Raw genomic sequence first — 14,171 nt, forward strand, 5'->3', positions numbered from 1 at the left:
ACACTTGAGCTCTTCGGCACTGTCTTGCACCCCAGGCACTTTTTTTTAGCAGCAGGCTAATGCTAATTTAGTCAAAGTGATCTGGATGGATGTAGAGTTGCCCAATCCCTTTTACAGGATTGACATCACCCGATGTGCTAAGCAGAATGTGCACTTCGGAGCACTTGTTGGTTCAGAGCTTGCAAAATATTGGCTATAAATTCAGGTAAACGGTTGATAAAGAACAGTCTGCCCTTGTTGTTAGAACCTGGGGATTAATCTGGGAAGAAAATATTTTGATTTATGTCATGTCACTCCCATTGCATTGTGTTTACATTCTCTGACGTTGAACAACCCTTCTATGGAGAGGTCTGTAAAAGCATTTGAAGGCCAGGAGCTAATCCTTTCACCTCCTAAGTTTAATGCTGAACCCTGGTGGTTACTGACAGTTGGCAGTTCCAATGATAAAAGCATCAGAAACTGCTGTGGACCCAAGTATTTAATCTGATGCCATCCGTGCAGTGCGTGGTGGCAAAAAGGCAGGTTTTAAGTTCTACACACCAAACATATGCGTCAATGGGTGGCCAATGTTTCTGTGCCAAGAGAGCACTCATTGCACTCTTGTTCCCCAGTAACAATCAGTAGCTGGCGGAAGTAGCTGGCGCTCATGCAACCGTTGTGACAGCCAATCACAATGGTCAAATGATTGCAAATCCTGACCACTTCCTAGACATACAGACCCTATTAAAAGGACACAAAGACTAGGCTAGAAAGGGGTTAAAACAATATCTGGTGATCCTGTCATGTACAGTTAAAGAATGACAATGCTCTGTGCCCGTCTTACAACTTTTATCAACCAAGAGAGCCCATAGATGGATCAGTTTTTTTTTTGTTGAACAGATTCCCCCCATCCACACATTTGGTGTGGATAAGGGAATTCTCCTGCTGAACTATTGTATTCTGACAGCGGGGAGACTTCCCCATCGTCAGAACACGCGGATCAGCGCTGCCAGCTTTGGCCCGCAATCTGATCGAGGCGGGGAAAATCTGACAAAAATTTGCTGATCGACTTCTGTACACCACAGTACGCATACATGGATGGAAATTCGGCTGGTCCCTGCTGAAGCGGCGGAATCTTGATCCATGCATAGCAAGCTTTATACTATTATACTAACATGGGGTACTCCGTTGTCACCAACAGGAAGCCCACACTAAGAAATGCCATGTCGCCGCAAGAATGCATATAGACAGGAAGTGGCTGCGAGAGATCAACAAGGACAAAACAATGATGAAAACAAGTATTTTATTACAAAAAAATTGCAATTGTTATGCCATTTAATTGGGTTTAAATCTACTTTAAAAGACTGATGTTTCTGCGATTTTTATTAAATGAGTTTTTATTTTTTTTAAATAAAAAAGTTATTTCCTAATGATACACGCTGGAATAATTTGTAACAATTAGGCTGTCAATGGCTAGGTTTAATTTCATCTTTAGATTTTACGCTTTTTCCAGTCTGGCTCGTTGTCTGGTTCGTCTTCTTCAGAGTCCACCTCCGCAAACACGGCCTTGGGCTGCGTCCTGCAAGACACAGAAAGGATTGCAGAAAATGAGGTGCAAGGATGAGAATAATGACTTTATATAGGAGAAGGCTACAGCTTGGCTGCATTGCTCTTCCAATGGGATTAGAAAGCAATAGACAGGAACAGAATAATTCTTGCAGATGGAAAGCTAAATAGCAAAGAGAGGAGACACAACAGTTCATCATGTAATGTGTCAAACATGCAACATTTTAAATGGTTTAGGCTACTTTTACACTGGGGCTGCCCCAGCATTAGCGCTAAAGCGTCGCTTGTTTTAGCAGCGCTTTTCAGCTGCTAGCGGTGCGATTTTAACCCCCACCAGCGGCCGAAGAAGGGGTTAAAAGTTCTTGTGTTGTGGCGCTTCTGAAGCGCCTGAAAAGCGCAGTGATCAGTGATGCAGTGTGTTCGAGTGACACACATTGTCATGCTGCGGTGAAGTTCCGCTTTAATGTCACTGGTCAGCACACTGGTCATTGTTAAGCTTACCATAGACAAATCAATTTTCGTCAGTGTGTGGCTGTCCTTGTTCAACAGAAATTGAATGTTGCATTGGCTTCTGTCTAATGGACAAGTTGGGAAACTTTTTTTTTTTTTTTTTACAATGTCCCGGTGGGAGGGGAATTTCTCTGTCCACCTTGTTGCAATGGATGGAGGAATCTGTTTTTTTTTTTTCGTTCCGCTACCTGGCTGAACAAAAGAAAAAACTGCTCATCTATGGCCAGCTTTAGTCTGTGGCTTTAACAGCCATGAACATGCAGAAGATTTAAAATCAGTAGACCTGTCCACTGCTTAATACCTCAAATCCAAGCATTTAATAATATATACAGTATGTGTGTTAAGCGTTTCCTCTGGCACCCCTGGCGTGGATGCCAAAGTGAGCACAAATCAACCTTCAAGCTCTTTACTTTGGTTCAAAAAAGCAAACACAAATTTAAATGTAAAGTTTATATAGCAAGAAGGGAAGAAAACAAAAGAGTTAAGAAAAATAATTAAATTCTAGCAACAAATGTTAGGGTTAAAAACTAATTTGAATTAACTACAACTTTTTTTTTTCAGATGTGCCCCTTATTATATTTAATTTGGCTCTACAAACATAAAGAACGCAGAAAGTTTACAAATAGACAATTAAAAAAAAAATCGAATGCAAAGGATTAAAAAAAATCAAATTGGTGTTCACTAAGGCTATTTTTTTATTTTTTATTCACACTATATTTAATAGTAGCTTTCATAAATTAATGCAGGGCATGACCTGGGCTGTCAAACTGACAGCTCAGTCTGGTGAATTAAACTGCAGCTCTCCCTGTGTAATCATCAGAGTTCTGTGACAGCCAGATCCCGTGCTATGTTTATTAGGAGAACTCAACTGTTCCCGTGTAATCAGAGTTCTGTGATAGTCAGATCCTGTGCTCCGTGTATTGGTAGAACGCAGCTATCCCTGTGTAATCAGAGTTCTGTGATAGTCAGATCCTGTGCTCCGTGTATTGGGAGAACGCAGCTCTCCCCGTGTAATCAGAATTCTGTGATAGTCAGATCCTGTGCTCTGTGTATTGGGAGAACGCAGCTCTCCCTGTGTAATCAGAGTTCTGTGATAGTCAGATCCTGTGCTCTGTGTATTGGGAGAACGCAGCTCTCCCCGTGTAATCAGAGTTCTGTGATAGTCAGATCCTGTGCTCTGTGTATTGGGAGAACGCAGCTCTCCCTGTGTAATCAGAGTTCTGTGATAGTCAGATCCTGTGCTCTGCGTATTGGGAGAACGCAGCTCTCCCCGTGTAATCAGAATTCTGTGATAGTCAGATCCTGTGCTCTGTGTATTGGGAGAACGCAGCTCTCCCTGTGTAATCAGAGTTCTGTGATAGTCAGATCATGTGCTCCGTGTATTGGGAGAACGCAGCTATCCCTGTGTAATCATAAGAGCTCTGTGACAGCTGTGCTTTGTTTATTGGGAGTGCACAGAGCATGTGATAGTGTGGGAAATTCACACTGACCACAGAGCAGAATGCTACTGATAATACAGGGAGAGCTGTTTCAGTATGGATCTCATTGGATGAATTAACCTTACTTAAAATAGTTTTGGCTACAGGGAAACTCTAGAGTTTCTTTTAAACAACTGTAAATGAAAAAAAAAAAAAAGTGACCCAGGATCCAGAATCAGATCAGCTAATGCTGTAAATAAGAAGTTACATGTAGTCACGGGTCAATTAAAATAGAGAAAATTGTGGTTTGTGTGTCACTGAGCAGCAATGGGGAAATCAGTCACAGTTATGACTTCACAAGCTGGCATTTAAGCCCCAGCAGAATGAATAGATCTCACACAGGACCTACACAGTCACACATGTAGAGCAGTGCGAGATAGGGATCAGATCCGTGACTCATCACAAATACTCTGTAACTCTGTAAATCAATGGACAAGTTTATGCCACACTGGCTGATGCTCCTTTTAAACTAACGCCAGGCAAAAAACAAGTACATAGATGAAATGCTTATGAGAGATGAATTACCTGCCAAAGGAATTGTAAATTTGTCCATTCAGTCCTGAGATTTACACAGCCTCATCACACACTAAAGCCCTGCCTGGCAGGGAAGGAGACCTGACTTTCCTCTGCTGCAGAGAAGTCACACCTACAGGTCTGGTCCCTCCCCCGACCTATGGCTGGAAAGTTAAGGATAAGCAGAACACCAATAAGCTCATCACTTTCATTCTGCTCTCTCCTCCTGCAGTGACTTGAAAAAGTATTCACACCCCTTGACATTTTCCACATTTTGTCATGGTTGCAGTTGTGCCATACTCTTTCCATTTTCGGGTGATAGCTTGAACAGTGCTCTGTGAGATGTTCAAAGCTTGTTATATTGTTTTTTCATAACCCAACCCTGCTTTAAACTTCTCTACAACTTTAACCTCTCTGGTGTGTTTCTTGGTCTTCATAATGCTGTTTGTTCACTAAGGTTCTCTAACAAACCTCTGAGGGCTGCACAGAACGGCTGTATTTACACTGAGATTAAATGACACACAGGTGGACTCTATTTACTATATAGGTGACTTCTGAAGGCAGTTGGTTCCGCTAGATTTTAGTTAGGGGTATCAGTGTAAAAGGGGGGCTGAATACAAATGTACGCCACACTTTTCAGATATTTATTTGTACAAAATGTTGAAAACCATTTATCATTTTCCTTCCACTTCACAATTATGTGCCACTTTGTGTTGGTCTATCAGATAAAATCTCAATAAAATACATTTATGTTTTTGGTTGTAACATGACAAAATGTGGAAAATTTCAAGCAGTATGAATATTTAAGGCACGGTATCAGCATGCTCCTGGTTAGACCCTGAGCACTGTAGAGCAACTATTTGGATCCTTGTGCTGCTTTGCCCGCTCCCCATTTCAGTTCTGCAGTATAGGGGATTGCAAAAGGCGGATACCAAGTCAAATTGAGGTATTAGCACTTTTTGCATTAAAATAAACAAATATATGTAAAAGTAACAGAGTTCAGGAAATCTAGTATGTATGGCAAGTAGGGAGTAAATATTGTAAAGTTTAAAGTGTAAGTTCTCCTTTTCACAAAATGTAAAATACAGACTGGTTGTCTTTTAAAGCATGTCCCCAGTCTCCAGCAACTCCTATGTCATGTTCACGGTCTCTAACCATTTCTTGCATCATGACCATAGTCTCTGACCATCTCTTGTATCATGTGAAAAGTCTTTGATCATCTCTTGTATCAAGCCCATAGTCTCTGACCATCTCTTGTATCATGCCCATAAATTCTGACCATCTCTTGTATTATGCCCATAGTTTCCAACCATCTCATGTATTATGCCCATAGTTTCCGACCATCTCATGTATTATGCCCATGATTTCTGACCATCTCATTTATTATGCCCATGGTTTCTGGCTATCTCTTGTATTATGTCCACAGTTGTCTCTGACTATCTCTTGTATCATGCCACTAGTCTCTGACAAGCTTTGGTATCATGCCAGCAGTCTCTCACCATCTCTAGTGTGATGCCTGCAGTCTCTGATCATATCTCAAACCGTGTCCACAGTCTCTGACCAACTCTTGTATCATGTCTACAGTCCCCAACCATTTCTTGCTGTATGTCTGCCGTCTCGGACTATCTTTTTTGTGGTTATGTCCTCAGTCTCTGACCATCTCTTGTATCCTGCCCATAGACTGACTATAGCCCGTTTGTCTGTGAGATGGAATATTCCTTTCATTATATGTATGGCCCTTAGGAAATGTCAGGGGCTGCAATTGGGGCTCCCCATGTCAAGAAAGTTGACCACCTCTGGTATAGATGATGGATAGACAGACAAGCAGATAGCTCAATAAAAATACATTCAGTCAAGATAAATAGACAAAGCAGATGACCGCACATATCTGTGTGACGCCCCTCACACTTTTGAGAAACACAACATTACAGCGGCGAGGACACAAAGGTAATTTGGTCCGAGTGGCTCCTCTGAACTTCATACTCTGAATATTAGGTTACACCCATGACACCTGCAATATTACTTCCATGAAACATTTAATAGACACTGATCCCGGGAGGGCTGCCGTCCCACACGTGGGCTGATTGCATTACAGGCTCTTGTTAAGAGCCGTAGCCAGGAGGAAAAGGGATTCAGCCTTGAAGTGGGCAGGATGGAAGCCTGAGATGCTATTAGCTTACACAGGAGAAGATACATATATTTATGTGTGTGCATGTCAGCCGGGCAGAACAATAGCTAAAAGCATGTGAACTTGACAGCTATTGTTAGACATGTTAAATGTGGCTAAATAAACGTACATCAATTCTACATGAACAGTCAGGTTAACCCTTGTTTGCTGACTATCTTACTAGTCTCTGCAGAGTATGTGTGAGTGAGCATGTGGAGTCAGATTGCTTCTTTTGTTCGCCAAAAAAAATTTAAATAAAAAAAATGTAAGTATTAATTTAAAGTGGAAGAAATTCCTAACTATTCTTAAAGTGATTGTAAAGGAAAAAATGTATTTTAAAACAAAAACAACAAACAGGTTATACTTACCTGCTCTGTGCAGTGGGTTTGCGCAGAGCAGCCCTGATTCTTCTCTGCTCGGGTCTCCCGCCAGCGCTCTGGGCCCTTTCCCCCTTGTCGAGTTCCCCTATAGTAAGCTGCTTGTTGTGGGGACACTCATGTGTGTTCGCTCCAGAGCAGGCTCTCTGCATCCATAAGACACAGAGAGCACGGCTCAGCTCCGGCTCGCTTGCTGTGACTGACAACAACGCAAGCAAATGGCTCCTGCTGTTGCATTTCAGCCAATCACTAGGGAGAGACCCGGGAGAGCCTCAGGTCTCATGCACATTGCTGGATCAAGATCAGGCTTAGGTAAGTATTAGGGGGGTAACACTAAAGGTTATCTACCTCCATAGAATGCATAAAAGTAAAAAACCTTCACCCTTTACAACCACTTTAAACGTGTTCCACCCCCTACCTATCCTGTATAAAGGGAGACATTTTTTGGTAGGTGTAGTTTCAAGTAAAACTAGCAAAAGTGTACCTGTTCCTTGAGCAAGATGATTACGAAAGCACATATCACTACAGTGGTGGGGAGTACATAGGTGCTCATTGGCACAGTAGTGATAATAGGATTTTTAAAACAGCCTACCTGAAAAATCCTTTTCTTTGATGTACATCAGGGGACACAGAGCCATAGTAATAACTATGTGGGTTATATCAGACCATCAGGTGCTGGACACTGGCATGCCCCTTAAGGCTTGTACTTCCCCATATAACCCGTCCCATTACTGGGAGTCCTCAGTTTTGTAGCCAAGCAATACAAGTGTATAAGAAGAAGGGAGGGAACTCTGTGTCCCCTGATGTACATCAAAGAAAAGGATTTTACAGGTAAGCTGATGATGCACCACCCAAGAGGCACTAATCGCCCCGGGATGAGTGTGCTCTTAATCTGAGAAGGAAGAATTTTCTTCTTTAAGCTGAAGCTTGAACAATCACTTAACAAATCCATTTGGAAAATAGCGGATCTTGACGCTGCCTGCCCATATCTTGGACCCTCTGGCAGTACAAACAAAACCTGTGTTTTGCGAACCTGAGCGGTCACCTTTAAATAGTTTCTGATCCCTCTTACTACATCAAGAGAATGTAGAAGAATAATATCTTGGTTTAAATGAAAACCTGTTACCACTTTTGGTAAGAATTCTGGATGAGGATATAAAACCACCTCATCCTTATGCATGATGAAATATGGCTCTTACAAGACAGAGCCGTTAGTTCCGATACTCTTCTAGCAGAAGAAATGGGAAGCAGAAAAGATTATCTTTCTTGTCAAAGAACCAAGAGAATTTCTCGTAAGGTTCATATGGCTGATTTAACAAAGCCGATAAGACCAATATTAAATCCCAAGGATTTAGAGGTGCCTTGATAGGGGGAATAAACCGTGTTACCCCCTGAATAAGCTATGCACCAAGAGTGGGAAGCAAGAGGCCATAAGAAAAGACATCGACATGGCCTGGATCTGGCTATTGATAAAAGTCAAGGCTAGCTTCATTTCGGCTCCCATATGCTGGAATCAGGAATCCTGCCTATTGACATACTTCCTGAGGTGCCAACCCCCGGATCCACACCAAGAAACCTATGCCTTCCAGATTCTATAGGAAGTGACTCTGGAAGCTGGCTTCCTGGCATTAGTCAAAGTAGACACTACCGAAGGAGATCACCCACGATCTTTTATAGAGTGGGATTCAACAGTAAAACCTGTTAAACTCCTTGTCCGTAAGGTAGGATGAAATACTGGACCTTGTGCAAGAAGGTCTGGCTATAATGGCAGAGTCCAAAGGACTCCTACTGCCATCTTTATGATCTCGATAAATTAAGATCTTCTGGGACCCAGCTGGGGCTACCAGAATCACCTCCTGTTCCTGCTTAATCCTGCGGAGAAGGCACGGAGCTGGAGGAATTGCATAGATCAGTGAAAACTGATCCCCTGGGAAGACTAATGTGTCTGTTCCCCCTGCTAGGGGACCCCTTGTTTGACATAAAATTGTCAACCTTATTAATGAATTTGGACGCGAATAGGTCCATGCCCTGAGTACCCCATCTGACATATTGCTAGGAAGATGTCGGGGTGAAGAGATCATTCTCCCGGAAATAATTGTTGGCGTCTCAAGTAGTATGCTTGAAATATTAAAATTGCTGATAGGCAAGGAGTGTTGTGTTCTGCCAAAGCTAGAACATTATTTTCGTGCCTCCCCTGGTGATCGATGGAAGCCACCGCCATGGCTCTGTCAGACTGAATCCTGTCAGGACAGTCCTGTAATCTGACCGCCAAGATTCTAGGGACAGATGTACTGCCTGAAACTTCCAACAAAGTTGATAGGCAAGGTCCTCTAACCTGGACCATCTCCCCTGGACAGAATCTTCTTCCAGGGCTGCTCCCCAGCCTAGAAGGCTGGCATCTGTTGTTAACACCTTGCAGGATAAAGATTTTCCATCCTGCTGGATAACAACCACCAATTTAGGCTCTGACCTATGTTGGGAGCCAAGCGTATTGGAAACAAACAAGGCCTGAATCCTCTTTATTCCAGACTGACAGGATGGTGTCTTGAAGCAGCCTTTGAATAAAACTGTGCGTAAGGGACGGCCCTGAAGGAGGCCACCATTTCCCCTAAAAATCTCCTGCAGCTGAATGAAGGAATTTTCCTTTATCCTGAAGTTGAATTAGTCCTACAATGGAACTGATTCACATCTGGGGTAAGAATACCTTCTTCTGTATGGTATCTATAACCAGCCCCCAAGTAACCTCCTTGATGGTTTTAAGGAGAATCTTCCTAGGCTGAGAATCCAACCTAGAGATTTCAGATATCTACAGCTGAGATCAGACTCTGGTTTTAGACCTGAGACTGAATGATCTATTAAAAGTAGATCTTCTAATAGGCTAGGACCGTTATGCCTTGAGCCCTTAACCTGGCTAAAGGAGGTGCCAGAATCTTTCAGAACACGTGCTGTGCTGTGGCTAAGCCGAACAGCAGTGCCACGATTGAAAAAATAATTTTATATTTCAAACCGCAGAAATTTCTGGTAAGCGGGAAATTTTGGCACATGGAGATCTGTAACTCCCCTCCTTGCAGGATGGACACAACCGATCGAATTATGAAAGGATCGGATGTTCAAGTGCCGATTCAGATCTCCGAGATCTAGAATGGGTCTTACCTCTCTGTTTGGCTCTGGGACCTTAAAAGGTTTGAGCCAAAAAAACCCTGTTCCACTAAGGGAATCTCTGATATCACCGACTGGGATAACAGCTGATCCATAGACCAGAACGAGAGACATCTCTTCTTTTTCTTTTTCTCTGGAACCTTAGGAGCATTCTTTGAGGAGACGGACACTCTTGCATAAAGACTGCCACATCAGCAGCCCTAAGGACACCACAGGCAGCACCCAAACAGGACCGAACCCCGGACCCTCAGATCGAAAGCAGACTGGGCCATGCGGGCTCTTGAAACTCTAGATGTAACCTAGAGAAAAAGATCGCAGAAATCCCTCTGCTCTTAACATTGTTCCTGCCAGACTTTGAGAATCGCAGGACCTTTTCCCCTCACCCAAACGAGTGGGTGTGCTCCTTCATGAGAAGGCTTTAGCATTCTGCTTTATGGGCTTTCTGCCCCCAAGATCCTGGTGCTGCCCCTGGGAACTTGCTCCTGAACCTGACAATTGAGACCGTTGAGACTGCCTAAAGGCAGATACTCCAGGCATAGGAGAGGCTGCACGATTAAAGGAGAACTGTTTGAACCTCCTTTTACTGGTAAAGAGAACTTTACCCCTTTTGGATGTACTTATCCACTCTAAATAGTCGTACCCCAGGAAGGGACACAGACTGGCTAAGTGTTTTCACCTGGTGCTTCGGCTAATCAATATTTCAGCCACGGGCCTCTGCAAAAATGCACTAGTCCAAGTATAAGCCATAGGGCTTAAACGATCGAGTCCTTCATAGCATCTGTGAGACACAGTGCGTCAAATACACCAGCCCCTTGCCAGGCCTGCAGATCAGGCAGAACTTTCAGGTATCTCACACCTGTTTATTAACCCCTTGGAGTCCACATTCCAATGCATTGGTGTGACTCAAAATGTGCTCCACCAAAATAGTGGAGCAGACGTTAAAGGGTTAATGGACTGAGCTACTCCAATTGCAGCCAGAACTGCAAAATAAATTTTTTCCAACCTCAACTTGCTGGATCCTTTAACATCAGTGCATTATCCACTGGACATGTGAGACTCTGCTCACTGAGGTGATTGCAGCATTAATAGCTGGAACCTCCCCCATTTCTTTCATAGAAATGTTCCCATTCAGAATACATAGCTATGCATGAATAGGAAAAACATCCCCAGGTGGGGGAGGTTCAAATTAACCCTATTAAAGGTAGATACCTCAACAGCCTGTGCTGCAGGCAACAAAAGGGTTAAGTAAGGGAGTAGACAAGCACCTGACTTGTGCAGCTACTCCCTCCCTGTTAGGATCCTCCGAAGAGGAAAAATAAGTATCTTCCAATATTTGGGAAGATCTACCTGATCCCCAGCCTCCTGCACCTCAACAAAATGGCCCAGAGGACTAGATGGGAATCTGCTATGTTTAGTCCTACTATGGAGAGACATCATAGCAATAATCTTTTAAATGGTAGAAGAAAAAACCTGTTTGTATGAAATACACAGGGACAGAAGTGTTCTACTCTTGACGGCTCATCTGACTGGCCATATTTTTCTTTTTACCTCTCAGGGGAGGAAGACATTCTTTTGGAAGGGTTTTTAGTTTGTTGTATACCATTAACCCCTTAGAACCCTTAGAGGAGTTCCTGGTTCCTTTGTTACTCGTAGCTTACAGTACAAAGCAGAGGCAGTACCAGCAAAATAATGTTTCTCTCGCTAGGCTATAGTACAGTACAATAACTGCTATTAATCCTAGCTATACAGTACAATGTTGTCAAAAGGGAAATGCCTGTGTCACCAAACCTGACCAGAAACCACTCTGCTCTGTCCCTCCACCGCCAGGCAGCAGCTTCTCTTGCAGAGCTCTAAACTACTCCCTACACGTGTGGCCGGTGTCTGACGCCGCTTAGCCACGCTCCCGCACGGAAACAGCCCCCTTTCCTCTTTCAAACAGGGAAGTTGAATCTCCCGCATGAGCGCCGGCATCATGGCGGGCGGTGGGGTAAATCCTCCACTCAGCGTGAGGCCGCGGCTTGCCAAAAAAATAACTTTTTTTTGGTGAAAGAAAAAAAGGCAGCTGGCTGGCATTTAATCAGACAAAGATCGCCAAGGGTCTGAGCTGGCTTGAATGGAGAGGAGAGTGGAGCTTCTGCTGTTTCCAGCGTCAGAATGGTGAGTGCTGAATACAGCCTCCAGTGGTGACACATAGACATGACATGACAACACAATACATGGAAGGAGAGATTCCTGAGAAAATCTCCCCTACTTTTCCTCGCAGTAGGGTTTATCAGAAATAAAAAAAAAAAAACACAATCTTCGCCCTTCACAGTAGGCTTCGAGACCTTTAAAAGGAAACCTTCGGGAACCATCAGAACGGTTCCGGTCTGGATTTCTGGCTCTCATCAAAGGATTACTGCCTGTGGAGCTCAGTACAACACATCCTTACACGTGCCCAACACCTTAGATACTGGCGAAAAAACGGAGGACTCCCAGTAATGGGAGGGGTTATAAGGGGCGTGCCAGTGTCCAGCACCTGATGGTCCGATATAACCCACATAGTTATTACTATGGCTGTGTCCCCTGATGTAAGAAAAGAAAAGTGCATAGTTGTAGTGGCAATGAAGTGAGAGCCTGAAGATGTGGGAAAAGTGAGGATATAGGGGTCAGGCACAGTGATGGGAGTTGCGGGTTGGTTTAAAGGTGTGGTGCAGTTGGAGGATGGGGGTAAAGTAGGGTGGTGAGAGGGCTCGGGGTGAGAGTTTGGCGTAAAAGTGTGGTGAGTAAAGAGGCGGTGTGAGCTGATGGGGCTAGAAATCAGAAAGCCATATCCCACTTCCACACAAACTATGTAATAGCAGGTACTGCTTTGGGTGTTCTTCCCGCTGGCTATCACTGTTGTAGATAGCACTGTTATACATTTTCTACACATGAAGAGTAACTCCACTTTTATTGAGAAAAAAACATTCCCCCTGGGTGATCTTTGTATACTTCTTTGTGTACATTGTAAGGATTTTAACAAACTTTGTTGCAGATTCCTACCTTTAGTTATTCTGTGGAAATAGCTGCTTGTCTGTGTCCATGTCTAAAGTGAATCTGTATGGGAGTGATTTATGATTATCAATCAGCAGCTGCCCCTGCAGGGTTCTAATGTGATTTCCCTTTGGGAGTATCTCACCAATAATAACAGTTTTGTTGCAGAGGATGCCCAAAATCTGACTTGTATTTTAGTGCATCTGTGTACAGAACACCTCCAGGTAGCCATATTGAATTGAATTTTACAGAAAATTACAGCGCTGCAGATTGAAAAGGAAAATAGGATTTTTGACTTACTGTAAAATCCGTTTCTCTGAGTTCATTGACAGACACAGCCTTCTTTATTCAGAACCATAGGATTATATCGCCCCCTACAGGAGGGCACTAGGTAGAAAAGAAAAAACTTTGGCAGTCCTAGGTGATATATACCCGCCCTCTCTGCTATAGGCCTTCAGTTATGCAACAAGCAGTACTAGAAGTATTAACAACTCCATAGAGGGGCGGGTGCTGTGTCCTGTTAATGAACTCAGAGAAACGGATTTTAAACTGATTTTAAGGTAAGTAAAAAATCCTATTCTCTCGTTCATTCTTTGACAGACACCGTCTGCTTTATTCAGAACCATAGGGATGTCCCAAAGCAGTGGCAAGCATGAGGGGTGGGGCGACCAACATAAAAACAGGCCAACCAGACAACCTGAAGCTCAGCAAGAACTGGAGCACAACCTGAACAGCAAAAAAAAAAACCTTCACAAGGGAAAAACTCTCTAGACCGCAGTCTGCAGAACCTTGCGGCCAAAAGAAGCATCTGCAGATGCCAGCAAATCCACCTTGTAAATCTTTGTGAAAGTATGCACAGACGACCAGGTGGCTGCCTTGCAAACTTACATCACTGATGCCTGAGTAGAGTGCGCCTGCACTGGGAATGAAGGAACCCGACTCTTGATAGACTAGGCCTGAGACACCGTCTGCCTGATCCATCCAGAAATGGTCGCTGAGGAAGCAGATAGCCCCTTCTTTGGTCCATCCGTGATCATGAACAGTGAGTTTGACTTCCGAAAGTGGATACACCTTAAATCGCCTGTACCACATCTAAGGCATGCAAGGCAAATTCCCTTCGATGTTGCCACCTGGGACACAGAGAAGGCAACACAGCTTAATTGAAATGGAAATCAGATCAACCTTTGGAAGGAATGAAGGACAAGGACAAAGCACCACCTTGTCCTTATGAATCACCAGGTAGGGTGTGCAACAGGATAGCACCGCCAACTCCAACACCCTGCGAGCAGAAGTAATAGCCACCAAGAAAGCCACCTTCTGTGACAGCGTGAGCAAAAGAATTTCTCAAATATTTTCAAACAGAGGCTTCTGTAGAACCAAAAGTACCAGATTCAAGTCCCACGGTGG

The 14,171-nt window shown here is 43.6% G+C and overlaps 1 protein-coding gene across 1 annotated transcript in view; it reads right to left on the bottom strand.

Annotated features, from left to right (window-relative positions):
- Positions 1-1,265: 1,265 nt before the first annotated feature.
- WDR70 (WD repeat domain 70) overlaps positions 1,266-14,171 on the bottom strand; it is a 436,397-nt gene continuing 423,491 nt past the window's right edge. Inside the window, exon 18 of the mRNA XM_077462835.1 lies at positions 1,266-1,558. Coding sequence (XP_077318961.1) covers positions 1,471-1,558 — 88 coding nt within the window. The 3' untranslated portion in view covers positions 1,266-1,470. The remainder of the gene's footprint in view (positions 1,559-14,171) is intronic.

Source organism: Lithobates pipiens, unplaced genomic scaffold (assembly GCF_037356315.1).
Source record: "Lithobates pipiens isolate NorthernLeopardFrog02 unplaced genomic scaffold, aLitPip1_a1.2 Scaffold_3, whole genome shotgun sequence".
In the NCBI taxonomy this organism is placed as follows: domain Eukaryota; kingdom Metazoa; phylum Chordata; class Amphibia; order Anura; family Ranidae; genus Lithobates; species Lithobates pipiens.